The 27,337-nt window shown below is 54.2% G+C and overlaps 10 protein-coding genes and 1 long non-coding RNA gene across 11 annotated transcripts; 5 read left to right on the top strand and 6 right to left on the bottom strand.

Moving 5' to 3' along the window:
- Positions 1 to 825: 825 nt before the first annotated feature.
- Positions 826 to 5,698, top strand: LOC126316992 (trichohyalin-like). The gene is made up of 4 exons (XM_049993027.1): positions 826 to 895; positions 1,000 to 1,104; positions 1,218 to 2,158; positions 2,244 to 5,698. Exons 1-4 carry the CDS (start codon positions 841 to 843, stop codon positions 5,688 to 5,690), a joined length of 4,548 nt encoding a protein of 1,515 aa, XP_049848984.1. The 5' UTR covers positions 826 to 840; the 3' UTR covers positions 5,691 to 5,698.
- Positions 5,699 to 5,729: 31 nt separating this feature from the next.
- Positions 5,730 to 9,584, bottom strand: LOC126316991 (uncharacterized). Its single transcript, XM_049993026.1, has 2 exons — positions 6,992 to 9,584; positions 5,730 to 6,763 (listed from the first exon to the last, which is right to left on the bottom strand). The coding sequence occupies exons 1-2, from the start codon at positions 9,582 to 9,584 to the stop codon at positions 5,808 to 5,810; spliced, it is 3,549 nt and encodes a 1,182-aa protein (XP_049848983.1). The 3' UTR covers positions 5,730 to 5,807.
- A 450-nt stretch (positions 9,585 to 10,034) lies between these two features.
- On the bottom strand, positions 10,035 to 11,405 carry LOC126316928 (uncharacterized). The gene is made up of 3 exons (XR_007556341.1): positions 11,164 to 11,405; positions 10,705 to 11,108; positions 10,035 to 10,575 (listed from the first exon to the last, which is right to left on the bottom strand). It is a non-coding gene; the product is annotated as an uncharacterized LOC126316928 (long non-coding RNA).
- LOC126316923 (peptidyl-prolyl cis-trans isomerase H-like) lies at positions 10,044 to 10,769 on the top strand. The gene is made up of 3 exons (XM_049992955.1): positions 10,044 to 10,207; positions 10,298 to 10,321; positions 10,388 to 10,769. Exons 1-3 carry the CDS (start codon positions 10,044 to 10,046, stop codon positions 10,767 to 10,769), a joined length of 570 nt encoding a protein of 189 aa, XP_049848912.1.
- A 71-nt stretch (positions 11,406 to 11,476) lies between the features above and the next one.
- LOC126316918 (U4/U6.U5 tri-snRNP-associated protein 2-like) lies at positions 11,477 to 13,388 on the bottom strand. Its single transcript, XM_049992951.1, has 4 exons — positions 13,335 to 13,388; positions 12,797 to 13,152; positions 12,522 to 12,734; positions 11,477 to 12,439 (listed from the first exon to the last, which is right to left on the bottom strand). Exons 2-4 carry the CDS (start codon positions 13,130 to 13,132, stop codon positions 11,534 to 11,536), a joined length of 1,455 nt encoding a protein of 484 aa, XP_049848908.1. The 5' UTR covers positions 13,133 to 13,152; positions 13,335 to 13,388; the 3' UTR covers positions 11,477 to 11,533.
- Positions 13,187 to 15,646, top strand: LOC126316910 (probable proline--tRNA ligase, mitochondrial). Its single transcript, XM_049992940.1, has 3 exons — positions 13,187 to 13,411; positions 13,533 to 13,623; positions 13,692 to 15,646. Exons 1-3 carry the CDS (start codon positions 13,238 to 13,240, stop codon positions 15,167 to 15,169), a joined length of 1,743 nt encoding a protein of 580 aa, XP_049848897.1. The 5' UTR covers positions 13,187 to 13,237; the 3' UTR covers positions 15,170 to 15,646.
- Positions 15,647 to 16,015: 369 nt separating this feature from the next.
- Positions 16,016 to 18,397, bottom strand: LOC126316990 (squamous cell carcinoma antigen recognized by T-cells 3-like). Its single transcript, XM_049993025.1, has 2 exons — positions 18,214 to 18,397; positions 16,016 to 18,156 (listed from the first exon to the last, which is right to left on the bottom strand). The coding sequence occupies exons 1-2, from the start codon at positions 18,395 to 18,397 to the stop codon at positions 16,016 to 16,018; spliced, it is 2,325 nt and encodes a 774-aa protein (XP_049848982.1).
- Positions 18,398 to 18,511: 114 nt separating this feature from the next.
- LOC126316924 (uncharacterized) lies at positions 18,512 to 19,980 on the bottom strand. Its single transcript, XM_049992956.1, has 3 exons — positions 19,124 to 19,980; positions 18,933 to 19,066; positions 18,512 to 18,859 (listed from the first exon to the last, which is right to left on the bottom strand). Exons 1-3 carry the CDS (start codon positions 19,143 to 19,145, stop codon positions 18,524 to 18,526), a joined length of 492 nt encoding a protein of 163 aa, XP_049848913.1. The 5' UTR covers positions 19,146 to 19,980; the 3' UTR covers positions 18,512 to 18,523.
- A 120-nt stretch (positions 19,981 to 20,100) lies between these two features.
- LOC126316922 (uncharacterized) lies at positions 20,101 to 22,253 on the top strand. Its single transcript, XM_049992954.1, has one exon. The coding sequence runs from the start codon at positions 20,114 to 20,116 to the stop codon at positions 21,170 to 21,172; it is 1,059 nt and encodes a 352-aa protein (XP_049848911.1). The 5' UTR covers positions 20,101 to 20,113; the 3' UTR covers positions 21,173 to 22,253.
- Positions 22,254 to 24,599: 2,346 nt separating this feature from the next.
- LOC126316954 (cyclic nucleotide-gated cation channel beta-1-like) lies at positions 24,600 to 25,262 on the top strand (the record flags this gene model as incomplete). Its single annotated transcript, XM_049992988.1, is given in 1 exon segment — positions 24,600 to 25,262. A coding segment is annotated over 1 exon segment (663 nt), but the record flags the coding sequence as incomplete, so codon positions are not given.
- Positions 25,263 to 25,591: 329 nt separating this feature from the next.
- On the bottom strand, positions 25,592 to 27,289 carry LOC126316920 (6-phosphogluconate dehydrogenase, decarboxylating-like). The gene is given in 6 exon segments (XM_049992952.1): positions 25,592 to 25,979; positions 25,981 to 26,322; positions 26,324 to 26,905; positions 26,967 to 27,023; positions 27,126 to 27,185; positions 27,187 to 27,289. Coding segments are annotated over 6 exon segments (1,449 nt in total). The 5' UTR covers positions 27,277 to 27,289; the 3' UTR covers positions 25,592 to 25,661.
- Positions 27,290 to 27,337: the final 48 nt, after the last annotated feature.

Here is a 27,337-nt window from a genome sequence, read left to right as displayed (position 1 = left end):
TTATTCTGCTGAGTTCCTGTCTGGATGTCTCGCTGAGGTGATACTAGGTTGCGGCTCTGTCGCCATTTTTCTCGTAGTCGTCTCGTGAATTTCTCTTTGTCCATCCTCTTCAAGAATTGCTCTGGGAGGGGGCAGAGTTAGTTTCAGAGCACGTTTCGCGTGTACGTGCGTGAAGTAGGGCGCGAGGAGAGGGGGTTTTCGAGTACCTGCGAGTTTTGGTGTGTTATCTAGAGGAGTGGTATGAATATGAGAAAACAAACTACGGCGACTTGAAGACGATTTGCTTGCTTCTTCGTCGGTCATAGGAAATAGCAGCATTCCAATGTTGCGCGGTATCGAGTTAAAAAAAGCTTTTCAGCATAAGTGGATCAGAGGTGAGAGTTTTTTTTTTTTGAGCCCGAGGGAGAAAGATTCTGGGGGGTTGAAGGGGAGGGTGTGACGAGCGGTCTTGATGTGTTATTCAGGGGTTAAGGGGCGATGGGGTGTTTTTCGAGAGACGAGAGGAGGGTTTTTTTTTGATGGCGATAGAGGATGGGGACCGCTTTGTTTTTTTTTTTTTTTTTTTTTGGTTTGTTGGAAGGGGCGTCAAGGGAGAGGAGGGGGGGTGGAGACGCTGAAATTGGTGTAGTGGGGGGGGGAGAAAAAAAATAATTTTTTTATGCATCAGAAAGAGTAGGTGAATTTATTTCTTGTGCAATAAGCGGCGCTTATCCGCAGACGAAGTCGATGGATTTGTTGAACGAGCCGTGCTATCAGGAGTGGACCCGGTTGTGTTCGGGAGAGGGTGGAGAGTCTCGGGAGAGGTGGCAGGAGGTGGGTCAGAGGTTGGTGAGGAGGTTGATGGAGGGGCTAGAGGCGGCGAAGGCGGACAGGGAGGTCCTCGAGTTGCAGTGTGGTATGGGGGTGAGGGAGGGGGGGGGGGAGTGTGGAGAGGGGGGGAGAGCGAAGATGGAGAGGGCTGATTGGTTTGTTGGGGTGGTGGAAATGGGGGGGTTTCAGAGCAAAAGTACCATAGGTTGGAGCAGAGGGCGAGCAAGAGCCAGGAGGAGTTGGAGAAGTTGTTGGAGCAGAAGGAGGCGTTGCAGGAGCAGAATGCGTCGTTGAGTACGGAGCGAGAAGTGTGTGTGTGTGCATGAGTTTGTGGGTTGGAGGGGTGTGTGTGTGCGTGTGTTTTTGTGTGGCGCGAGAGGGGGTGATTGACAGGGCGTGGAGCGAAGGGTCGAGCATGTTTCAGATGCAGGGGGAGTTGTCGGAGTTGGTGAGGTCGAAGGGGTGTTTGGAGTTGGAGTGCGCGAGTTTGTCGAGTCAGGTGAGGGCGTTGGAGGTGGAGGTGAGGGACAGGTTGTCGAGGGAGGAGGGGGAGGGGAGGAGGGCGGGGGAGGAGAGGAGCAGGGTGGAGTTGTTGTCGAAGTTGACGGTGACGGCGAGGGAGTACGCGGAATTGCAGAGGAGGTACGAGAGGCAGAGCGCGGAGAGGGTGTCGGAGAGGTTTGAGAGGGAGAGGTTGGAGGGGGAGGTGAAGTTGTTGAGGGAGGAGGTGGGTAGGTTGTCGGAGGAGTTGGAGAGGAGTAGGGAGAGGTTGGGGGCGTTGAGGGAGGAGAGTGGGGAGGTGCAGTTGGAGTTGAGGAGGAGGATGGGGGAGGTGCAGGAGGAGAGTTGGAGGGTGCAGGTGAGGTGCAGGGGGTTGGAGGCGGAGGTGAGGGAGAAGGAGAGGAGTTTGAGCAGGGCGAGGGAGGAGTTGGAGCAGTACGAGAGGAGGGTGGCGAGTGAGAGGGGGGTGGGGGAGGAGGTGGCGAGGGAGATGGAGAGCATGTCGAGGTATTACGAGGAGGGGATGAGGGAGATGGGGGAGTCGTTGAGGGCGTTGAGGGAGGAGGGGGAGGGGTGGGAGAGGAGGTTGAGGGAGGAGGAGGAGAAGAGGAGGGAGGAGGTGGGGGAGTTGAGGAGGGAGTTGGAGGAGAAGTCGGGGGAGGTGGAGAGGTGCAGGGGGGAGTTGGAGAGGTTGCAGTCGTATTTGGAGTATGGGATGAGGGAGTGGGAGGGTTGGATAGGGGAGGGGGAGGGGGAGAGGGGGGGGGAGGTGAGGTACGTGCAGTTGTCGTGGCCGCCGGTGGAGCAGTTGAGGAGCAGGGTGGAGAGCGTGTTGGAGGAGTTGGGGGTGAGGGGGGGGTTGGAGGTGGGGGGGGGGGGGGTTGGAGGTGCCGAGGGTGGAGACGGAGAAGTTGTGCGAGTGGTTTGAGAAGTTGGTGGAGTACGAGCAGAGGTACGAGGTGGCGTCGCACCAGTTGTGCGGACAGAGGGCGGAGAATCGTCGGTTGGTGAGTTACTTCGAGGAGTTGGAGTTGGAGTTGGAGAGACAGGGGCCGATATTGGAGGAGAACAGGGAGAGGTACCAGGCGACGTACGAGGAGTTGGAGGAGGCGAGGGGGAAGTTGAGGGAGTTGAGGGAGAAGGTGAGGGAGCAGAGGGGGGTGATAGAGGGGTTGGAGGGGGAGTGCAGGGAGGCGAAGGAGGAGGCGAGGGGGTTGTCGAGGCAGTTGAGGGGGTTGATGGGGGGGAGGAGTGGGTCGGAGGAGGCGGAGGTGGAGAGTGAGAGGTGGGTGGAGGCGTGGAGGAGGAGGTGGGAGGAGAGGTGGGAGAGGGAGAGGAGGGGGGAGGGGGAGGAGGAGGAGGAGTTGGAGGAGGGTTGGGAGGAGTTTGGGGGAGTGGAGGAGTTGTTGGGGAAGAACAGGGTGTTGTGGAGGTTGGTGGGGGTGTTGAGGGGGGAGGTGAGGGAGGCGTGGGGGGTGAGGAGGGAGTTGTTGGAGGCGAGGGAGGCGTTGGAGGGGGTGGAGGAGAGGAGGAGGGGGTTGGAGGAGAAGCAGGGGGAGTTGGAGAGGACGGTGGAGAGTTTGCAGGGGATGTTGAAGGAGAGGGAGGAGGAGTCGGAGGAGGGGGGGGGAGTGGAGGAGTTGAGGGAGTGCTGCGCGGAGTTGTGCGGGGAGGTGGAGAGGATGAGGAGGGAGAGCGAGGAGTTGAGGAGGGGGGTGGAGGAGGGGAGGGGGAGGGAGGAGGAGTTGGAGAGGCGTTTGAAGGGTTACGTGGAGTGTTGCGAGGCGAGGGAGAGTCAGTGGCGCGAGTTGGAGGGGAGGTTGGAGGAGGCGAGGGAGTTGGTGAGTCGATACGAGGAGGAGTTGAGGGTGCAGGAGGGGAGGGTTCGGGAGAGTGAGGGGACGAGTCGGAGGTGGGAGGAGCGTTGGAGGGTGGCGAGCAGGGAGCAGGAGTTGGCGTTGGCGGGGTTGGAGGAGGCGAGGAGGGAGTTGGAGAGGGTGAGGAGCGAGAGGAGTTCGGTGGAGGTGTTGTCGAGGGAGATAGGGGAGGTGTTGTCGGAGAGGCGGGAGTGGGTGGAGGGGCAGAGGAGGGAGTACGAGGAGAGGGTGAGGGAGGCGAGGGAGGCGATGGAGGGGTTGAGGGGGAGTTTGGAGAGCGAGGTGAGGGAGGAGGCGAGGAGGAGGGAGGAGGCGGAGGGGAGGGCGAGGGAGGCGGAGGAGAGAGTGAGGGAGGCGGAGTGGAGGAGCGAGAGGGCGGAGAGGGAGTTGGAGGAGTTGAGGGAGGAGAAGCGGAGGTGGGAGAGTCGGGGGGGGGAGAGGTGGGCGGAGATAGAGGTGGAGGAGTTGAGGGAGAAGCAGGAGTTGGTGGGGGAGAGGTTGGAGGAGTACAGGCGTTTGTTGGAGGAGAGGGAGAGGCAGGTGGAGAGGCTGAGGGGCGAGTTGGAGAGGTTGAGGAGGGAGTTGGAGGGGCGGGTGGAGGAGAGGGAGAGGGAGGTGGAGGGGTTGAGGAGGGAGGTGGAGGAGTTGAGGAGGGAGGTGGAGGAGGGGAGGGTGGAGAGGGAGGGGTTGGAGGCGGCGAGGGGGGGGTTGGAGGAGGAGTTGAGGGAGAGGGAGGCGGAGAGGGGGAGGATGGAGGAGGAGTTGAGGAGGGTGAGAGGGAGTTGCGAGGGGTTGGAGAGGGATCGGGGTTGTTTGGAGAGCGCGGTGAGGGAGATGAGGGAGGGGTACGAGAGGCAGGTGGTGGAGTTGGCGAGTGCGTTGGAGAAGTGGAAGTTGGCGAGGAAGGAGTTGGAGGAGGCGGAGAGAGAGGCGGAGGGTGCGAGGAGGGAGTGCGGGAGGTGCCGGACGGAGTTGGAGGCGGTGAGGTTGGAGAGCGAGAGGAGGGTGGAGGAGTTGGAGAGGAGGGTGAGGGAGGAGGAGAAGATGAGGGAGGAGGGGAAGAGGGTGATGGGGGAGTTGGTGAAGGAGGTGAAGAAGTTGAAGTTGGAGGAGAAGTACTGGAGGGAGCAGGAGTTGGGGAGGAGGGGGGAGGAGAGTTGGGTGGACGGGTTGCGCGTGGACGAGAGCGAGGGTGGGTTGGTGTTGGTGGAGGGGGGTGGTGGGAGTTCGGTGTCGTCGGTGTGCGAGGTGAACGCGTGGTTGAATCGGGAGTGCGAGGCGATGTTGAGGAGGTTGCACGAGCAGACGCAGAAGGTGGCGGAGTGGAAGGAGAGAGCGGAGTGGTACCGGGAGCAGATGAGTCGGTACAAGGAGAGGGTGGAGGAGCAGGAGGGGGAGTTGGTGAAGGCGAGGTGCGAGTTGGTGCAGGGTGGTGGGTCGTGCACGGAGCAAGAGCCGTTGAGTTTGTCGGGCGCGCTGAGCCAGGTGAACTTGTTGCGCGAGAGCAACGCGATGTTGCGGTTGAGGTTGGAGGAGGCCGAGAAGCGGCAGGAGGCGTCGGAGAGTCGCGTTAGGGAGTTGGAGGGCAAGGTTGAGCCGTGCGAGCGGTCGGAGAGGGAGTTGTCTCAGCTGAACGAGATGCTGAGTGGGAAGTGCGAGAGGTTGGAGGAGGCGTGCGCTCGGTGGCAGAAGAGGGCGACGGAGCTGATTAGCAAGTACAAGAAGGTGGATTTGACGGTGTACGAGCAGTTGCAGGGTCGCGTGGAGTTGCTCCAGGCGGAGAAGGAGTCGCAGGAGCGAAGGCAGCGGGAGCTGGAGGGCCGGGTGAAGGAGCTGGAGGCGGAGCGCGCGCAGCACAAGAGGCAGGCGAAGCAGTGGTCGAGGCAGGAGGAGTCCCAGGCGGCTCGGATTCGGGAGCTGTCGCAGGAGCTGGACGAGTCGAAGGAGAGGGCGTGCGCGACGAAGTGGAGCTTGGACGAGCTGGAGGGCCGCGTGGCCGAGTTCGAGAAGCGAGTGCAGAAGCTGGACGGCGAGAAGAAGCAGGCGATTTTGGTGATAGAGGACTGGAGGAAGAAGTACGAGAAGAAGAGGGAGTCGCTGAAGCGCGTGGAGCTCAGGCTGGCGGAGTCGAAGAAGGAAGGGGCGGCGCTGAGACAGGCGCTGGAGGAGAAGGAGAAGGAGTTCGCGGACTGTAAAGTGAGGTCGGGGAAAGAAAGACCCGCGGAGACGGACGCGGACTCAGTGAGAGACAGCGAGGCGCTGGAGTCGGAGGGAGTTGAGTTGTTGGAGCGAGGCGCATTGATGATCCCCGACGCCGTGGTGCGGCTTCTTCTGAGCAAGAAGCGCCATTTGGCGGAGTTGCTCCAGCGAAAGTACGAGCTCCTGAAGCTCAAGTCTGAAAAAGCGGGAAAAAAAGAAGGAATCACCGAGCCCGATCCGCACGCAGAGTGCCAGAGCATTGAAAGCGACTCCGCTCACGCGGAGGACGACACGGTGGCCTGAGAGGGCACGGCGAGAAGAAAATTTCGTTTTCGACAAAAGTTTTGTTTTTTTTTTTTTTTCTTTTTTTCTCTCTCTCATTTTAACGGATTTTGTACAGTTTTTCGTGGCGTTGGGGGCCTAGTTGTTGCGGAGATTGTCCAGAAGGGACAAGGCAGCCTGCGCGGTGGCGAGGGAGTATCCCTCCTGCCCCCTGGCCTGTGCCTCAGTGATGAAGAGCTCCATAAAAGCGCACTCGGAGTGGAAGTGGGGGACACAGCTGTGAATGAGGACGAAGAGGAAGATAGGGATGACATCGTCACTGGTGAGGGTGGGGCAGGTGGTCTTGGAGGAAGCGTAGTAGTTGGAGACGGAGCGGTGAATGAGGTTGAAGCATTCGACGAGGCAAGCGAGCTTGGACAGAGGGGTGAAGAGGCTAGGAAGGCGGCAGAGCTGATAGATGGGTTCTGAATACGGGATGGACTTGGATTGGTCTTTGGCCAAAACTTGAGGCGCACAGGAAGGACAAGGAAGGCACTCGTCACCGCCGATCAAGGAGACGCTTTTGCACTTTTTTCTGTGATTTTCGATTCCTGCGGACAAAATTTTGCCAACCGCTGCAGTGACGGCCGCGGCGTTGGTTGCCGCATCCGCGGGGGTGTCCGTTGCAGTGTTCTGGTTCGTCGGTTTCTTATCTTCTAGCCAGAGCGCCTTCGACACGCCCAATTCTTGCAGACCTATTGACGCGCACTTGTCTAACATCTGCTCGTACACCATGTCTTCCAATATGTAGACGCGCTTCACCAGCTCGAAGAAGCGTTCGTACAGCGCCATCCAAAACACCTCTTCCACCGCCCACTTCACCGAGTTGAAGAACTTCTCCGAGTCCAGATGCAGCCCCTTAGACACCCTCGGCGACATCGAGGGCAGCATTGTTGCGTAGTAGGTCAGCAGGGACCTCGAGAAGCTCTCGGCCTCGTCCTTGAACAATTCCGACGCCCGCGACAGCATCGCGGGCTTCACCTCATCGGCCGAGCCCAACGGCTCGCTCCAGTTCGCAAAGAACGAGTAGAGCCTCTCTCCGAGGGGGTGGTAAACTGCGGCAAATCGCAGGTGAGTGCGCGGCGGCGACAAGCGACAACGACAAATGCACGGCAGGATGACAGCTCAAAACGTCACAAACGCACAACAAAATGACAGCTCAAAACGTCACAAACGAACAACAAAATGACAGCTCAAAACGTCACAAACGCACAACAAAATGACAGCTCAAAACGTCACAAACGCACAACAAAATGACAGCGCGATTTCGAAAGAGCACATACCCTCGTTGCCCAGCGCCTGCGCGTCTTGCTTGTACCCCAGCTTGGACATGCCCGACCCGGACGATTGGAACTGGGGGTAGGCGGTGCGCGGGGGCGGCTGCTGTTTGAGCTTGCAGATGAAGCAGTAGAGCATGTACAGATGTTCGTACACAAGTTGTTCCACGTTGTCTGGGTGCATGGAGATGACGCGGAGGAAGTTCCTGTCGAGAACCAGGGTCATTTGCGTCCACTTGTTGTTTGGGTCCGGGTAGTAGTCACTGGGAGAGGACAGGACGAAGACGTCGGGTGAGTACTTGAATTTTCCGAAGACGGCAGACTTGAAGTGGCGAATCCACCGCTTGACCACGTTTTCTTCGCTGCGGTGAGGAGGGCGAAACGCCTCAGACGAGGAGTGGCGAAGACACCGCGGGTCGGTCGCTGTTTCGGTTTTTTTGTGGAAGCTGGTAGAGGGGGGTTTCGCGCTGAAGGACACGTCGGTTTGAGTGCGAGAGGGTTGACTGGGGAGCGTGGGAAGGCGGCCGCAATTCCACGATACTCGGTGATTAGGCTTCACCAGATTCAACGCGACATCTTGTTGATTTGGAGAGACGCATTTCGGGGGTTTTTCCAGCTCTCGCGGCTCATTGCTCGCCGGATCTAATTTGCCTTCCTCGCTACTCTTTGCTGGCTGCTCAACACAAGAGGCATCGTTCTTTTCGTGGAATTCTGAATTGAGGTAGAGGCTAAGAATGGTGTTCACGTCCACCTCGTTGCAGAGCACTCGTTCCTTCTTCTCGGGCGCTTTAGAGTCCGCTTCTAGTGAGGCGCGATCCGACAAGCTTTCCTCCATCAGATCGCAGTGTTCCTCATAGCACTCATCCACCACCTGCTTGTACGCCCTCAATAGCACCATGGTGCGGTCGCTCATGAGGCGGTTGGTTGTGATGATGTCGTTGCAGTTCTCGAAGATGTTGTTTAAGATGCCGTCGAGAGACGCGCGGTCATCGTCTGGTGAGTTCCTCTCAAACAGGTCCTCTGCGAGCGAGCAGGTCGTCTCTCCGAAGGACTCTTCGTCGCAATGACCCGCGGTCTCAACCTCGTTGGACTTCCGAAGGAGGGAGATCAGCTGGTCAATTTGGCCAGTGAGGCTGGATGCGTTGTTCTGACCCGAGAACCCCTGAAAATTCTTCGAATCAGGCTTATAGACCACATCCGGCGATTTCTCCGCTATAGGGCAGAGAGAGGAGTGAGAAGAAGTGCTGGTCGCCGCGAACCGAGAAAAGCGAGACAGACTGTTCAACTGACAAAATTCCAACGCCCCCGAGTCATTCAGAGCAGAAGGCGCGCGAGACGACGCTGAGTCGCTTGACGACTGAAAAGAACGCTTCGGCGAGCCGCCGCAAAAAGAGAATGCATAGCGCCTCGAAAGGGAAGGTAACAAAAACGACCGCAAGGCCCCGTCGCCCTCGCCCCCGTCCGGCTGCTCGTTCTGCTTTAAGCCAAAAGCGTTATCAGGAAGCGGCGAATCTGAACGCACATGACCGGCCGCTTTGACGGGGAAATGACTCAGCAGCGACGACGGACGAGCCGTCTGCTGGACCATCGGTTCCGTCGATTCCGTCGATTCCGTCGGTTCCGCCAATTCTATTGTTTCCATTGGCTCTGTCGGTTCTACAGGCCCTATCGGCTTTACCGGCTCTATCGGCTCTATCGGCTCTATCGGCTTTACCGGCTTTACCGGCTTTACCGGTCCTATCGGCTCTATTGGTTCTGTATGCCCGGCAGAAAAGTACCCAGGCTTCAAAATCGGCGGTAACCGAGCCGTCGGTCGAATGATCGAGCCCGTGGAATAACGCGCCGACGACGAGCAAACATCCGGAACGTCTGATCCGGCCGAAAGCCTCTCATCTCGGCCGGCCGCCCACTTCTCGACCATAGTCCCCTTACTCCCAATCGAAGATTGGCTCGGCACTGAATCGCCAAATTGGTGACCTCCTGAATAAACCCCTCTACCCACGTTCTGCGGTCTACTTGCCAACGAATCTGCCACACCCATCCATAGAGACCCACCGTCAAATCTTGCGCTCGTGCCTCTACCTCGGTACAAATTTGGATCCTTTTCTTCGATCGAGCTTCCACCATCAATGGGCCTGAAACTTTGAACTGGTTCTCTCAATACAATTTGTGACTGCCTAAATTTAGTTATTCCAGGCGCTGCGCTATAGTCCGTCTCCCTCCACCCTCGAGACTCCTCTACTCTAGATTCACCGCTCCTGTCTCCCCCAAATTCCTCGGTCAGTCCACGCCAATGCGTCAGAGAGGAATTCCAATCCATGCAAGAAGTACTTCGCTCGGTACGAATTTCGCCCTTCGGCTGTACCGATTCAAACAAGACATCCACCGTGCCCCCCAACCCATATGTCCCTTCACCCTTCGCCTTCACGGCAGGCAACGGCTCGACGCGCGCATCGAAGCCGCCAGGACCGCTTGAATTATTGGAACCATTGAAGCTGTTGAAGCTATAGAGATTGCATGTACGGTTGGAGCCACAGATATTGCGCGGGGCATAGGAACCACAAGAATCATAATAGCAGTCATAGTAGCTATATGACATCGTGCTAGCTGGTGTAGTCCCCTCTATGCATAAATGTGACTATACATCGAGACGTAATTTGGTGAGCATTTTTTTTTCGCTGCCCCAATATATCCCCGTGCATACATCCAAATTCCGAAAAGCACACACTTCGATGCTGTCGCGTCAAACCCTTGTTATATAAAACCCTCGGTCGTCGACACCGCAAATTACCCCCATAGAACAGAGCAGGGTGGCACTAGTTAAAAAAATTGTACCGATACACAAACATTTGACACCTCGCACAGCAGCTATACGTTGCACGATTCCGTACACGCCACATACAGGCATTTCTGTTCTCTATCAATAGCGTACGATCCCTTCAGAGAAACCCTTCTCCTCCCCTCGTCGCTCCTGCATCCCTTCTGACACACGCCTCGACTCAAAAAAAAAACCCTCCACACGCTCGACTCTACCTAGAAAACTTCATTCTTCGAAGAGATGACGAATACAGCACACGATAAGAAGACTGGCATCCCGCCCTCCGCTTCCTCTAGAAAAAACCCCATCATGTTTTTCGATATTGCTATAGGTGGCCAAGACGTCGGAAGAATCAAAATGGAACTCTTCGCCAACCTTGTTCCGAAGACCGCTGAAAACTTCAGGTACGCCCTATATACGCATTTACCTTTTGGCTTTCTACCGCGCTTTCTTCTAAATCCCGCATCTTCATGGCTGACCGCTCCACAAATCAGACAACTGTGTACAGGCGAATTCTTGTACGCTCTCCCCTCTATCATCTTCCCCTCTATTTTCTACCGTGCCTAACTCACCTCTGCGCGCAGAGTCGATGGAAAGCCCGTTGGATACAAGGACTGCTACTTTCACCGTGTCGTTAAAGACTTCATGATCCAGGGCGGCGATTTCGTTAACGGAGACGGAACCGGAAACATGTCAATTTATGGCGAAAAGTTCGACGACGAAAACTTTCAACTCAATCACAACTGCTCCGGCCTACTCTCCATGGCCAATTCTGGCGAGAATACAAACGGGTGTCAATTTTTTATCACGTGCGCACAATGCGATTGGCTGGATGGCAAAAACGTCGTGTTCGGCCATGTCGTTGAAGGAATGAAAGTCGTTCGTGCTATAGAAAACATACCTGTCACCGCCGGCAATAAGCCCAAGGTGCCTATACAAATTACCATGTGCGGACAATTTGCCTAAATTTTTGATAACTAGTCAATGAGACAAACCACTTTTCTAGTATTCTGCTATTTCCTCGATGGAGTGAGCTTTTGAGGGGGTGGGAAAGGGCCGTCCTTCTCAAAGTAGGTAAGACGTTCTCCCCCAAGACAAAACATGTTTTTGAGGCACATCGAGCTCGCTGCGGCGAAGACCTATTTTAAAGTACACTTCAAGCGGGCGGCGCCGACTTTATTCTTAAACCATGAATGTTTGATATTTCAGGAGCCAGAATTTTGTTGATCAGGCGGTGCTGATCCAACAAGCTCATGCCGATGAAATCCTTGGACACCACTTGAACATGGAAAAAACTTTCAGTTCCTAAAAGTGTGTTGTTATTTTCTTCCTCTCATATGAAAAAAAATGCTCGACGTACCTGAAACGTCGACCACCTCGACGCGGTCCACATTTAAGTGCTCCCTGAGCAAGTTTTCCATACGAGTCACACGACTCGGGGAGCTTTGAAAGCGTATAGGTGTCAAATTAATGCGCGGCCTTCTGCCAGTAAAGAAACTCAGCGGATACCGGAGGGCCATATTGCACGGAAGGGCTCGAAGAAAATAGGGCGTTAAAACTCTGAGGAGACCCCGATGAATGATACCTTGTGCTGAAATCACTGGACAACACTCGGAATTTCGCAACAAATTGTGAACAAACAAGCCAAAAAAAAAAGATCAAACAACACACAGCACGTCAAATACGGCCAGATACTTCCGACGATTTTGAACTGAGAAAGTTCGTGAAATTTATTGTCTTTCATAGAATAGCATGTATGCCTCCGCCAGGAGATGGTCCTCGGGCAAGATTTCTGAAATATACAGGTTTTGACAATCATACCATTTATTATTTGCTTGGTGATGTATTCTTGCTGAGTAGTGTCCTTTTTCAGCGTCTCCGTTATGACATATGTATGAGCGCAAGTCGTACTTAGTGGATCCATCGGAGGCAGCTTCTGGGGCGATGAAACCGGCCATTTCGAGGTCTTGAACTGGGAAGTTGACAATCGTTTTGTTTTTTTCTGTCAAGAACTGATTTGTAGAGAATCTTTTGATGTAGAAGACGAGGTATTTGGGGAGTTTAGTGATGGTGTAAGTGCGCGTTTCTAGGAGCCATGGGACGAAATGCGTTGTTCGTCCGTCGTATTTACAGAGCAGGTTGTAGATAGGGATTTGCGGAGTGACGTTGATGCTTTTTTCGTCTTTGTATAGAGAGATAGCAGGGAGGTCTAGTTGAAGAAAGAAGAAGGGGATCGTTTGACAGATTATGGGGGTTATTGCGCTTTGAGAATTATCGATGGTTGAAGAGGATTGGCCGGAGGTTGAGACATCAAGTTTGGTGCGTTTTGCGTTTTTGACAGCGTTTATACGGATTTTACCACAGAACAAATCAGACACATTTTGAGCTTGTTGATGTAGAGATTCGAGGCAGAACTTGACGAAGGGTTTCATGTCTTGCTTGAGGACGTTGACAAGCCATACATAGAATTCCAGTGGGTCTCCGTGCAGTCCTATGGCAAATTTACGTTTAGAACGGAGGGACAGTTCTTGGATGAATTCATGCGGGGATATATGAGAGCGCCAGTTGTGAGGGTTCCATAGTTTGCGGATCAGAATGCCGAATCGAGAGATGAGTTCGGTGGCCTTGTAGTCAGGCTGAGAGGGAAGAAGAAATTAGTATGTTTTGGTGTTTTGAGAAGGGTGACAGCTTTATAGTGCAGGACATACACACACGTACGTGACAATAGTTTGATTGTTTGAAAAAAAAGTTTCTTACTTTGGGAAGGTGAGCGAGGGCTTGAATGGAGGTGTTGATGTGGTCGGCTTTATTTAGAGTATTTAGTCCGGCGACGCCGCATATGTACTGATGTCCGTCCAGCGTTCTGGACGTGATGACTTCTTTGTCTATGATTTCTATTTCTTGGTCGGTGAGTTGGGGGTCCAACATGCCCTGGAGGGAGAGGTTAGAGAAAGAAAAGATGTGTTTTGGAGTTTTAGAATTGCATTACGCACTTTGATGTCGTCCAAGGACGAGTCGATAACTTCATAGTTGTCGGGGAGGCAGTAGATTTTTTTTGTTTCCGTATTGATGAAAACGTGGTGTTTAGAGTCGAGGGAGTGTATATATGCATGTGTGTTTGGGGATCTGCCTTGAAAGTATTTGCCGCAGGTGAGACAGGCGTAGATGTTGTAGTCAAGGAGCGAGATAGAGCAGAGTTTTTCAAAATCGAAGTCTAGAGACGTGCGGTTGACAGTATCCAGGTAAGGACACGATCTCGGATTTTTTTTGCTGGAAGAACATCCATCTTTGTTGACGGGGTCGTGGACATCGAGGGAGTTTGGGCTCATTGTGTCGAAAAGTCGACGTGCTAAAAGTGGCATAGAAAAAAAACCTCGTTTCAGTTTTGTGTGCGGACAGAAGCACGAGTAGTGCGGTCGATTCGGAGCTGAGAGATGCGCAGGTGGCGAGGAATGGGGGCGAGGAGGAGGTACAGCCAGCTGGGAGGTGGCAAAGAGGCTGATGTGTTGCGGAGGTCTGAGTGGTACATACCGGTGAGATGGGAGAAGCCTTCGGCGGCGCAGGTGGCGAGTCACAGGCTGTTGTCTCAGGCTGGTTACATAAAAAAGGTATAGAGAGGGGCGCAGTGATCCAGGCGCTCGGGATGTTGTGTGTGTATATAATACATGTGTGTGGGGGTTGTTACGGAGGTCTGACAGGGTTTTGTCTCTCCTATTGGTCGTGGACCAGCAAAGTGCAGGGGTTTACGCATATTTACCGTTGGGCCAGAGGACGTTAGAGAAGGTGATAGGGGTGATTGACAGAGAAATGAAAAAAATAGGTAAGTAGGGATGGGTGGGGGAGCATTGACAGGGGCGCAGGGGGTCTGATAGGGGTGGTGTTTGTAAGGTGGTTTGAAGGTGTCCATGCCGAAGATGCAGGCCAAGTCTTTGTGGATGAAGACAAATCGCTGGGCGGACATGGGCAATGAATTGGTAAGGGTCGTAGATCGGAGGGGGGATGAGTATTGTATGGCGCCTACTAGCGAGGAGGCGGTGACGTGGACGTTGAGCACGGACCTGTCGTCTGCGAGGCAATTGCCCATGAAGTTGTATCAGATAGGGGACAAATACCGTGATGAGGTGAGGCCGAGGTTCGGGCTCTTGCGCGCGAAAGAGTTTTTGATGAAGGACATGTATTCTTTTGACGTGGATGCGGATGCGGCGATGAAGGCTTATTGGTGCATTATGAGGGGTTATGAGGAAGTGATGAGGAAGTTTGAAGTGCCGTACGTAATATCAGACGCGGACAGTGGAAATATTGGTGGGAATTTGAGTCACGAGGTGCACATTTTGAGCGACATTGGAGAAGACACATTGTTGAAGTGCGGGTGTGGGAACTATTACGCGAACGTAGAGAAGGCGATAGGTCGAAAGAAGGTGAGAGGGGGGGCGATAAAAGCGAATAGGGCAGAAGAGTACCAGGGGTTGATTGAGTGGGAGCAGATGTTGGATTATTTATTAAAAAAGAGGGTGGAGTGGGGTCTGAAGTTGACTTTGTTTGAATCCGACGGGCGAATGGTGATGACGTTGACGGACGGAATTGTGAATGAGTATTCGGTGAGGGCGATTGCTTCTTTAGGGAGAGGCACGACGTCGACAGAGGAAATTGGACGGGACCAGTTGGAGAGGCTTCGGTTGCTCGCGTTTGAAGACAGGGCGATGTTGATAGATACTGAGTTGGTGGAAGAGGGCAATTCCGACGGTTTTTTGTCTCACCTGAAATCTTTTTTTTTCGAGTTCAGAACGGTTCGGATTCGATTGGCCGAGCAGGGGGACCGGTGTCCCGGTCCCTCGGTGGTCAGCGGATGCACTGACGATGGCGTGCTGAAGGCGTGCAAGGGGATTGAAACGGGTCACTTGTTTTATTTGGGTACAAAGTACTCTGCGCGCTTTCAACTTACAGTGAACAGCGGGGGCGGCCGCGTGCCTGTTTGCATGGGTTGTTACGGGATTGGCGTGTCTAGAATGGTTGCTGCGATTGCCGAGGTTCATCATGATGATTTTGGGTTGAGGTGGCCGAACGCGGTTGCGCCTTTTTTGGTGGTGGTCGTTTCCGTGCCGGGGTTCGAGAAGGATGCCCTTGAAGTCTACCGCCTGCTCAATGCCATTGATTGTTTGAGCGGAGAGGTTATTTTGGATGACCGAGAGAGCGAGGGGCTTGGTTACAAGCTGAGAGAGGCCAGGTTGATTGGCGTGCCATATCACTGCATTGTGGGCGGGTGCATTAGACAGGGACAGGTGCAATTGGAGTCTAGGGTGTCTGGTGCGCGGGACCAGGTGAGCGTTGCGCGAATCAGGGAATACTTCGTTGACAGGATTGCCTGAGCAGCGGGGTTTCAAGGGCGCGGGGTCTGGGCCTGTCACGGGGTGCTACAGAATTTTTTCTTTTTTTTTTTATTGTGTTTTATCTTCGTTTGGTCGACGCGATTGAGTTGAATCCCATGACACGCAGCATTTCGTCTTGTTCGTCCTCTGCTGGTTCTGCGTCGGGAGATTCGCTTAGTTTTCTCTGTTTGGGCGTTTTTTCGTCGTGGTTTTCTTCGGGCGGAGTGGGCTCGGCGACGCAGTTCAGCTCCTTCCTCAGAGCTCGGTATCTGTTGAGTTCTTGGAGTTTCGTCCGCTTGCCGGAGTTGAGTCGTTCGAGGACCTCTGGGAGGGTGGATTTTTTGGTGTAGAGGCTCACGCCCTGTTTTCGGAGGTGTTTCTTGCCGTTTTGGTGGTCGATATAGCTCGTGGAGTCTCGAAGCAGGACGTCGCACAGTTCGCAATAAAAGCCGCCGCTGGAGCGGTCCTTGTCGTTGAGAGCGGTGATTTTGCCAATTCTGGACTTGAAGTCGTAGAGGACCTCTCTCGCTTTGAGGGGCGCGCGTTCCTCGACGGGGACTGTCGAGCGTGGGGGGGGGTGAGGGGTGAGCGATGGTTGGGTGAAGTGGGGGGTGTGGGGGGGGGGCGTACTGTAGGTTGGTTGGTTTTTGTTTTTTTGTTCCTCTGCCTTTTTTCTGTAGGCGTCATCGTCCCAGGTTCTTCTTTTGGTTTGAACGACGCCCTGTGAAGGGGGTTAGGTGGGTGGGCGCGGTGGGGGGGGGCGGGGGGCGTACTTTTGGTTTGTCTGCGTCCATGTGGGGCGTGCGACGGAAAAAAAAAAGTGTGTGGGGGGGGGGAAAATTTTTTTTATGTGGGGGAGGCGGACATGTTGAGTTTTGGCCTGCGGGTGGCGAGGGGTCGGGGGAGGAGGGGCCGGGGGGGGGCTTGAGGGGGGGTTGGGGGCGCGGTTGAGGGGGGTGGTGATGGTTTGGGGGGGGGGGCGCTGGGGGCGGCGTGGATGCGCCTGCCGTTGATGACGAGGCCGTTGAGTTGGGAGACGACGGTGTCGAGGGGGGTGGAGTCGTCGTAGTCGAGGTAGGCGATGCGCCTGTGTTTGCCGGTGTCGTGGAGTCTCGGGATGCGGATGTCGAAGGGGAGGGCGAGGTTGGCGGATTTGAGGACGGAGTGGATGGATTGTTTGCTGGAGTTTGGGCCGAGGTTGTGGACGAAGACGGTATAGGAGAGGGGGGAGAGGGAGACGTCGGAGGAGCCCATGTTCCACGAGAGGGTGTAGACGGGTGGGTGTTTGGAGAGGGCGAGGGAGACGTGGCGTTTGGAGGGGAGCAGGACGAATGCGTGAGAGGGGTCGGAGGGGGAGTATCGGATTCGGAGGATGGGGGAGGAGGGGGAGAGGAGGGAGAAGAGGGAGGAGGGGGAGAAGGAGGGGTCTGAGGGGAGGTTGGAGACTTTCAGCCAGAGGGGGTTGGAGTTGGGGGGGCGGCGGGAGGGGGAGGGTTCAGGAGAGTGGGGGAGGAGTTGGAAGTAGTCGGTCGAGGGGGGGGGAGGAGAGGTGGGTTTGGTGCGTTTGTGAGGTGGTGTGTAGTGTGGTTGGGGTGAGCGTTTGTGGGAGTTTTTTTGGGAGGGGGAGGGTGGTGGTGGAGGGGTGAGTAGATGGTGTTTAGAGTAGAGGTAGATGGATTGGAGGTATTGGTGGAGGTGGCCGTGAAATCTTTCGAGGGAGGTTCTTTCGTGAAGCAGCAGTTCCGGGTGGTCGAGTTGGAGGTGCGAGGCTTCGTGGAAGAGCGACCTCGCTTTTTGGACGTGGTGTCTTGACAGTTCGAATCGGATGCGCTTAAGCCAGGACCTGGAGGAGGTGGGGTAGAGGTGAGTCGCGAGGGAGCACAGAGAGTCGGCGTGGTCGGTGTCGCGGCGTCGGAGCGACGCGTGGTCGACGGCGTCGAGGAGGAGGTCCAGGTGGTGCTGAGGGACGTGTTGGTGGAAGAAGGAGAGAGCGCGATCGAGCGACTCGCGGCCGTTGGTGCTGGACCTAGAGCAGGCGTCCAGGTACTGTTGGCAGATGGAGAACTTGGCCTCTTCGGGGACGGAAGAGAGCGCGGACTGAAATTCGGCGAAGAGCTCGTCGGAACGAGTGAACTCGAGGTAGAAGAGGCGACAGGGAAGGAGGTCGACGCAGTCGGGACAGAGCTGGTTCGCCCTGCGCAGCAGGGACTGGATGTCGGACGTGTCGCAGGGATATGCGGGCGACGAAGAGAGCAGGAATAGCGCGTATTCGGCCCAGAGCTGCGAGCAGGCGAAATGCGTGGCGACGGCCCTTTCGTACAAGCAGGACAAGGTGGACGCGGGCGCGTCTTGAGAGAGCTCGAAGGAGAGGTAGGACTGCCAAGGCGTCGGGGGATAGGCGGACGGGTCGACGTTTTCAGGTTCGTCATATTGGTACACTTTTCTTAAATTTACGAACTCGAGCGCGTCCGAATAGAGGCGCTGAATCTGCTGCTTCTCGTCTTCCTGGACGGGCAGAATAGAGGAGACTTCGGCCTCCCACGGGAGGTAGGCCTGTCGGTAGACGTCCTCGATTTGCAGGTGCGGGTGCGCGAACTCTCTGCGGAAGAGCTCCCTTATTCTTCTGACCTGTAACTTTTTTTCATCTTCGTCTTCTATCACGGTCAAAATGGCCACTTCGAAGCGGCGATACCGGTCCCAGAGCCCGGCGGACTCCGCCAGCCTCGCTCCCAACTTCTGCAGGACCAACTCGTAGCAGTCCCTAACCCTCTGCAGGCTCGGGTGCATCTGACCCCCCTGCTCGGCCTGTCTGGTGAGGCCCCTGAGAAACCAGCGGTCCAGAAACTCGAACCACCTCATGCAAATTTCGGGCGAGGCGAAGTCGTCAACGGCCCTTCTGTACATGGCATCGATCTTGTCGTACGCCTCGTCAGACATCGAGTCTTCTTCGGCGCCTTCCTCGTCCTCTATCCACTCCCTCCAACACTCTGGACTCGCTCGTTAGCAACGAAAGAAAGGGACCGCGAACAGCGGGCGGCGCGTACGTTCCGGCATCGGCCATCGGCTCGCGCATGCCTCTCTTCGTCGTCTCAAATCCTCAGAATTGCCCGCTAGACGCAACAGAGTCAGCTGGTACCAGCGCAGTCTGTAATCGTCCGGCGCCTGCTCTATGCTCAATTCGAGCGACTCCACTGCCTCGCTCCATTCCGCATCGTCTTCCGGCGCCATTTGCTCTTTTTTTTTCTGTCCGTTCCGAAGCGCCAAACTCTCAACCAAAAAAAAAAAAAAAAGAGAGCCTCGTCCTAACGGGGACCCCGAACCGATCCCCGCGTCCCCCCGCCCTTCGCGGCCGGCTCACCCGCACTCGGACACCCTGCTCGCCATCCGCAAGATGTGGTTCCTCTTCATCGAAGAAACCCGCTGCAGGTCCTGGACGTCCTCGCCCGAACCGCGACCCGAGTACTGAATGACGCCCAACACCCTCTCGACGGAGTCCAGCAAGCGAAACGTGTCGGAATCGCCAATCGCCTCCTGGTGCGCCCACCGGTTCCGAATGTCCTTTATTTCGTACAAGTTGTTCTTGAGGGGCGCCAACGGAGTCGACTCGAACGCGTGCCAGAACGACAAGCAAAACAACAACACATCCAAAATGTCCGGGGGCTTGGAAAACCCAGGACCCCTCTTTCTTGACTACTCCAAAAAAAAAAATCAGACCACACACACACACACACATCTCACCCCTAAACTCGCCCCAACCTCATACCTCCATGTGCGCCTGTATCTTCAAATTACCCTGCTCGTATCCATAGTACTGGTACGTGCACTGCTCCACGTACGCCGTCAAGCCGGAAATCAGAGACCGCAGGGCTATACCAACAACCTCTTCATTTCCTAGGCCTGCTAATCATTAGTACCCCTCTGCTACACAAAGGGACACACACGCCCGTCACATACAGGAAAACGCACTGGCATCCATCTCTCCCCACTACCATAGCTCTCTCTCGCAGAAAACAAAGTGCGGTCGCTTTCGGCAAGCAGGCTTTTATTTTTTTTTAGCGCCTCCCAGCGCCTCGCGGAGCCGTACTCAGTGACCGGAACAAATCTTAGAATTCATCACCAATTTGGCACTCTCTCCTCGTCTGCAGTAGACTACCGCGTACTGGTCGAACTCTTCCATGAGCTCCTGAGCCACTTCCTCTCCCGCGCCAAACACCAAGTATCCGGCCTCTCCCTCGCACGTGCCATCCGTCGAAAAGGACTCTGACTCGAGGCACTGCAACCCTCTCTTCTCTATCGCCTTCAGCAGCCTTCGGTTGGCCTCTTCGTTGACCTGCTGCGGCATCTGCCGACTCCTGGGGTTGTACGCCGTGATCCATATGCATTCAGACGCTTGGTACCCATCGAAGGCCGAGTCTATCTCCCGCGGACAGGGAAACCCGACCAGCAGGTCCGCAACGGCCTCGGATGGGAGACGCGTCCTGTAAACGGATGAGCTGTACGACTCGAGCAACTCGCGACTCGGGGCAGAAGACATTTTACGATCTAAACAATTCGGCCGCAAAATGCTTTTGTGTTTTCCTCGAAATCGAACCGCGCCGTCCGCCGACTCCCACTGGCCCACCCCCACCGGCCTCTCTCCGCGCTTGCCGGCCCACCACCTCTCAGGCAATCGCGCCTCTCTCCCCGCGAAACTGCCCCGCGCCTGCCCCCCCAGGTGCCGCCTGCACCCGCACGACTCTACCGCACCTCTCAGAACTCGCCAACTCGCCCGACGACACAACATCCGCCCGCCAATCTCTCAACGCAGCCGAGCTGTCAAAGCGACGCTCGAAATTTCGAAAAACAGTAAACTCTGAATAGCAACATACTATAAATAGGCCATTCTCTCTTTTTTTTTTACGTACTTCTGCCAAACGGCCGTCACGTTTGGCATTTTCAGCTGAAATGGAGAGGAAAAGAGTTAACCGAGCCTTGGTAGCCGGCGGGGGAGGGTTCATCGGGTCCCACATGGCCAGTCGCCTCAAGTCGCTAGGGTACTGGGTGCGGATAGCAGACATCAAGTACAATGAATTTTACGACAGGGATGCCATCTGCGACGAGTTTCTTCGCATCGACCTGAGAAGTTTGGACGCCTGCATGCGCGCGTGTGAGTCTTGCGACATAGTGTTCGACTTCGCAGCGGACATGGGCGGAATGGGGTTTATTCAGAGCAATCAGGCCGTCATTTTGTACAACAACATGATGACGAGTTTCAACTTGTTGGAGGCGGCGCGTCGATCTGGTGTCAAGACCTTTTTGTACACTAGTTCTGCATGCGTTTATCCTGAGTATAAGCAGAATTCTGAAGACAACGCGGGCTTGAAGGAGGAAGACGCGTGGCCGGCGGACCCTCAGGACAGCTACGGGCTCGAGAAGCTCGTGGTAGAGCAGCTTTGCAAACACTACACTGCCGACTTCGGGATGGCGTGCAGAGTGGCTCGCCTGCACAACATCTACGGGCCTATGTGCACTTGGAAGGGTGGCAGGGAGAAGGCGCCGGCTGCGTTCTGTCGAAAGGCGGTCGCATCGACCGAGTACTTTGAGATGTGGGGAGACGGCAAGCAGACCCGCTCTTTTTGCTACATTTCGGACTGCATCGACGGCATTTTGCGTCTGGTCGAATCGGACGTGACGGAACCGATCAACATCGGGAGCACGGAAATGGTGAGCATGAACCAGCTGGCGGAGATGTGCCTCAAGTTCGCGGGAAAGACGATCCCGGTCCGACATTTTCCCGGACCGGAGGGCGTTCGCGGCCGAAATTCCGACAACACCAAGGTCAAAAAGCTGTTGAATTGGGAGCCTCAGGTAAATTTGGCGACCGGAATGAAGAAGACGTTCGACTGGATCAAGAAGGAAATAGAAGCAGATCCCAAATCCAAGGACCTCATGAAAGAATACTCAACTTCGTCAGTGGTAAAGTTATCTGCCGACTATCTGAATGATTGTGTTCCGGCTAAGTAGGTGGATGCATTACCGCATCGCTGTCGCTGGATCGCGTACATGTCGCACGTGTGTGTACATTACATATATATTTTTTTTTTGCCTGAAAAAGAAGTTTTTAGGGACTTTCTTTTGTCAGAGTTCTCTGAGCCTGAGAGGCCGCAGACTAGGAGGTTGATGCAGGGCTCGGCTCATCTGATTTGGCACCTGACCGTTTTTTTTTTATTGAGCGGCCTGGGTGCGGATGCAGACAAAGCGTCCCAAATTTGTCAGAACTATTTAGACTGTTTCACGTGTGTGCACTGTGCTGAGTGTGTGTGGTGTTCCGAGTACAAGCGATGTCAGGCATTAGAGAAATGTCCTTCTGGCGGGAGCAGAGATTGCTGCAGCACCTTCACGGACTGTCGCCCTTGTTTGGAGAGTAGGATGTGCGGGTACTGCGCGGATACATCGACCTGCGCCATTCGACATGCGTTGAACACACCCAACTTTCGTTGCAAGAACTGGTACGAAGACACGTGTCCCGAAGAGACGGGTTCGAGCGCCTACGTGGTTGTCTACGGGACCATCATATCTTTGGGAAGCGGGCTGGTGCTCGCAGCGGTGGTCATGGCGATGTTGGTGGGAAAGAGATACATTCAACAGATGGCCGCGAGGAGAGCCATTCAGAAGCATTACAACAGATTATCAAAGCATGTATGCGAGTATTGTCAAGACGGGCTGGCTATTGTGACGTGTTTAGACTGCGACTTGAAGCTGTGCCAATATTGCATTGGCGAGGAGGAACTTCATCCCAAGGGTGTTAAGCACATTTTCGAAGTGCTCAACACGGTCGCGAAGTTGTCGCACGGCGAGGAACAAGAACTTTCTCAGAGCTCGCACATCTTGCACAAGACGTCTTATGACTCCTACGTTTCATTCGCAAGGCTCCTCACCAACCGACTGGAGAGCTATTCGACTGTCGAAGCGACAAACTCTAAAGATGACTCGGCGGAGCAACGTGAGGATGCCAAGTGTTGACCTCGTTCGGATTATTTTCCCAAGAATCTTTTGGTTTGACGATTTGTATGGCAAATTTTCTTTTTTAGAAAGCGCTATCAGTTGAGCGTCGATCCGTGCAGCAGTGAGGTGGTTGCTGCGCTCTCTTTTTCCAAAAGAGGCATCTGTGGCATGTGAGGCTTGACGTCAAAGTACTTTGAAAAAAGAGAGGCTTCCTGGCTGGTCAGATTTTTTTGTTGTGGTGTTGGATCGTTTTTGGCGTCATTCTTTTTGGCGTTACCCTTTTTTTCAGACTGAGACATGTCAGGAATGTGAGGCGGTCACCCCGCGAGTGGTTGACGCCCGGTGCCGGGAGTTCTAGTCGGACCGAGCACAGATATCGAGCGCTCAGAACACTGGACAGTGGGGCGAAGGAGGTCAAGCTGAAGCTGGGTGTCGACTTGGAAGCCAAGCAATTTGTCGTGCGTACAAAGTGTACACAAAGTTTTTTGCATGTTTCGAAAAAAACTGACATTTAATCAAAGTTCATTAAACGGTATGACAGATGCATGCTGGCGCGGAGGAAACTGGGCAACCATATGAGCATGGCTCACGTGAACAGGGAGATACAGATTCTCAGGAGACTGCATCATCCCAACATCGTGCAGCTGCATCGAGTGATCGCCACTAACGAGAGCCGATACGTATATCTGATCATGGAGTACTTGTCTGGGGGATCCATGATGGACAAGGTCTGCAGGGTAGGCAGAATCTCGGAGAAACTGGCCAACAGATACTTCACGGAAATTGTCAGCGGACTGGCCTATTGTACGTATGTGTGTATAATGTGTATAAGTATATCAGGGTGTATCTGACACACACGCATATGTTGATTTAGTGCACGAGTGTCATGTGGTTCATCGCGACATCAAGCCAGAGAACCTGCTACTCACGGGAGACGAGAGGACGATTAAGATTTGCGACTTTTCTATTTCGTGTCTTTTTGAGGAGGATGACAGGTTAGAGGATTCTGAAGGCTCAGTTATTTTTTTGGCGCCCGAGCTGGTTTCTGGACTTCACGAGCCTCGCGGAAGGGCTGTTGACATTTGGGCGTTGGGGGTGACGTTGTACTACTTTGTGTTTGGCGTCTATCCCTTTTTCGAGACTAATTTGATAGGGATGTTTAGAAGGATTCAATTCGAGCCGCTGACCTTCCCGGCGCACACACCGGTTTCGCTTGAGTTGAAGGACATGTTGAACAGGCTACTTGCAAAGAATCCGGCGAAGAGGGTGACAATGGCAGGAATTAAGAGACATCCTTGGTATTTGGGTTGATCTGTCTCGCGTGTGTAAGAAGGGCATTGCTTAATAAAAAAAAATTTTTCACGGTGTTTTAGGAAATTATGGATTTAGGATTTTTTTGAGTTGTTCGAGTTGGATTATTTGTCACGAAGTCGAGGCGTGGTTTCTTGTTCGGCCGATGCGAGGAGTTCTCGTCTAAGGGTCGCACCTATCTTTGATATATTTTTTTTCTCTAAGAAAGAGGGACTCTAGGGCGAGAGTGCACGAATCAATTGTGGTGGTTGGCGTGGCGTAGATTGACTGCTTCAGTTCGCTGGCGCAGTGAGACAGGCTGCGAGAGGATGCATAGGTGGCCACAGAAAGGTAGGATTGGAGTTGGTCGATATTTTGCTGGAGATAGCGTGAGAAAAGGAAAGGGCGCGGATAGATCTGCGAGATGGGGGTACCTCGAACGTCTGAGCGAATAGAGATGTCTGAGAATTTAGGAACGACGAGTGATCGAAGTAAGAGCGATGGATTGCTTCGAGCGCTAGGATTGAGTGTTAGTGATAGGGTTAGGCAATGTGGTGGCGGGGAGGGGGCATAGACCTGAACTATTTTGGAGGATAGAGTGATCCGGCATAGAGAGTGCTAGAGAAGATATGGACGAAGTGCTATTTTTTTTTTTTGAGGACAAGAAGCGGCAAATTAGTTTTATTTTTTGCCAGAGGAAGAATGACGGAGGAGACAGGCACGAAGGGGGATGAGAGGGAAGAGGCGATAAGGATTTACAAAGAAGGGGTTAGATTTTTAGAGGAGGAGAAATACGAGAAGGCGGCAGAGATGTTGGCGAAGGCGTTAGAAATAAAGTACGTGTCAAAGGATTTGGTTTGCAAGTTTTTTTGAAAAGGGGGTAGATATACCGTGTTATCGTAGATCCTAGTGAGATTGATTGTTGTCTTGTGCTTTGGCGGATGCGCGAAGTAGAGCAAAGTGCGTGGAGGAGAAGGACGAGTGCATGGCCGAGTGGTACTACAGGTATGGGTGCGCGTTATACTATCACTACAAGTCTACGGCGGAGGTACTGGGTGATCGTTCTAAGAAGGAAATAGAGACGAAGAGCTTGAAGATTAAGAGAGAGGCGGAAGAGGGTGGAGAGGTGATAGAGGAGGAGGGTGGAGAGGAGGATATGGAGGAAGGAGAGGAGGTGGAGGAGGGCGAGGAGGAGGTGGAGGAGGGCGGAGAGGAGGTGGAGGAGGGTGGAGAGGAGGTGGAGGAGGGTGGAGAAGAGGTAGAGGAGGGTGGAGAAGAGGTAGAGGAAGGTGGAGAAGAGGTAGAGGAAGGTGGAGAAGAGGTGGAGGAAGGCAGAGAAGAGGTGGAAGAAGGCGGAGAAGGGGTGGAGGAAGGCGGAGAATTGGGAAGAGAGGAGGGGGAGGGAGAGAATGATTTAGAAATAGCGTGGAACGTACTAGAAATGGCGAGATTGATCTACTCTCAGAGCGAGGGAAAGAAAATGGAGTTGTCCGAGGTTCACATATTGCTAGGTGAGATTGCATTAGAGGAGGAGAAGCTTGATTTGGCGCAGAGTGAGATAGAAAAGGCGCTTGAATTGAGGTTAGGGTTAGGAGATCGTCGAGCGCTAGCTCATGCGCATTTTATGTTAGCGCTGGTTCTAGAGTGGAAGCAGGATGATCAGGCGGTGATAGATGCATTAGAAAGGTCGAGGTCGTTGCTTTATGAGGAAATGAAGAGTGTGGATGAGGAGCGAGTTGAAGAAATCAAGCAAACGATTGAGCAGATTGAAAATAAAATTCAGGCGGTTAAAGACACATTTTCGCCGGCGCCGGAGGACATCTGTCTCGCGTGTGTTCTGTTTCGACATCCATTTCGGAGCAGGTAAGAGAGCTCATGTCTTCGAGTCCGGCGGTGGCTACGTCATCAGTGAAGCAGCCCGTGCAGCAGTTGGTTGCGAGAAAGAGATTGGGACCGCGAGAAGGGTCTCCTGAGGCCAAAAAGCCGAAGTGTGAATCTTCTGAGGCCGAAAAGCCGAGGTGCGAGAACTAGAAAAAATAAGGTGTTGACAAAAAAGCTCAATGAACCGAAAATTGATTTTTTTTTTTTTTTTTTTTGACACGGAGCGCGCTCCACGCGGGTTGAGAGCAGACGAGCAACGAGTTTTTTTTTTTTTTTTTTTTGCCTGCCCTTGGGAGAGTCGGCAACCCCACACACGCGAGTCATGTATGGTCGAGTACTAGATGTTGTAGGCCTGAGAGTGCGTGGAGCCGCCGTGTCCGGTCCAGTCGGTGTGGAAGTACTGTCCGGCGTTGCGGTCGAGGCGTTCGTAGGTGTGAGCGCCGAAGTAGTCTCGCTGCGCCTGGATCAGGTTAGCGGGTCCGCTGGCCGCGCGAAGGCCGTCGTAGTAGGAGAGTCCGGACGAGATGACGGGGATGGCGACGCCGGACTTGGAGGTAGCGGCGACGACGCGCCGCCACCCGGGAGAGCACTTTTGGATTTCTGAAGAGAAGAAGTGGTCGAACATCAAGTTCGAGAGGGCAGGGTTGAGCTGGAAACGCTTGAAAGATATTTTCGAGATAAGACGAGCGAATAATGCATCCGCCACGCCACATGTGCGCTACGGCGGCGTAATCAATGTCCCATTTGTACCGAGATCCGGCGGCGCCCATCAAGACGAAGCACTGCGCGCAAGAAACTAAAAAAGACGCGTATAACGAGTCGTGCAAGTCGTTCAGAAACTGTTTTTGATCAACTTTGAAGGGCTCACGAGGTCCAGTGAAGATGTTAGACGCGAAAACGCGATCCTCTTTTTGATATGAGAGACAGCGGGCAAACACGGCTTCGGAAACCAACGTAACAGGTACGCCTAATTCCAACGCACTCATAACCGTCCATTTAACCTGTTCCTTTCTGTCCAGCCTTATCAAGGATGTAGTCAATCACATACGTTCCTTGCTCGTCTTTCTTGGACAGTATTTGCGCCGTGATTTCTATCAAGTAAGATTCCAGCTTGCCCAAATTCCATTCTGAAAACACGCCGGACATCTCCTCGTTCGACATCCCTAGCCCCTCCTTCATCACCCAATAGGCCTCCGCAATCGCCTGACAACAGCTGTACTCGTGTCCATTGTGTACCATTTTCACGTAGTGACCCGCACCACCATCTCCCACCCACTCGCAGCACGGCACGCCCTCCTTCACCTTCGCCGCTATGGCCTGAAATATGGGGCCTATCTCCTTCCACGCACCCTTAGTCCCCCCAGGCATTATGGACGGGCCGTTCAACGCCCCCTCTTCGCCGCCAGACACGCCCGCGCCCACGAACATCATCCCCTTTGCCTCCAACTCCTTCGTCCTCCTCGTCGTATCTTCAAAATAAGAGTTTCCTCCGTCTATTATTATGTCGCCCTTCGACAACAACGGCAATAACATCTCTATGATCTTGTCCACCGCATCTCCCGCCCTCACCATCACCATCACCTTTGCCGTCCACATCAGTATACACAAATGGGAACACATACATTTTTTTTGTTTAACGTACGCGACGTGGCTTTTTGAGTTTGGAAACGAACTCCTCGAGGCTGTGCGTGCCAATAACCTGCGCCGTCCGTCCCACCCCACCTCGTCAGTGAACAGCAAGCGGAACGAAAACCGAGTGCTCTTGCAAGGCGCCGAGCACCTCTCGGTCCCCCCCTCGTACCTTCAGACCCTTCGCTCGCCCATTAACGAAGTCGTCCACCTTCGACAAAGTACGGTTGAAACACCGCCACCACGAAACCATTCTTCTCCATGTTGAGCACCAAGTTTTCGCCCATTACGGCCAAACCTATCAAGCCTATGTCTGCCGACATCTTCGAATCAAAAAAAAAATGCCTCTGCTCACCGCCTGCAGCTTATCTGTCTCGCGTGTGT

The sequence above is a fragment of the Schistocerca gregaria genome, unplaced genomic scaffold (assembly GCF_023897955.1).
Source record: "Schistocerca gregaria isolate iqSchGreg1 unplaced genomic scaffold, iqSchGreg1.2 ptg000615l, whole genome shotgun sequence".
NCBI classification, from domain to species: Eukaryota; Metazoa; Arthropoda; class Insecta; order Orthoptera; family Acrididae; genus Schistocerca; species Schistocerca gregaria.
The sequence above is the reverse complement of the archived record's forward strand: the minus strand, read 5'-3'. Positions and strand labels throughout refer to the sequence as shown.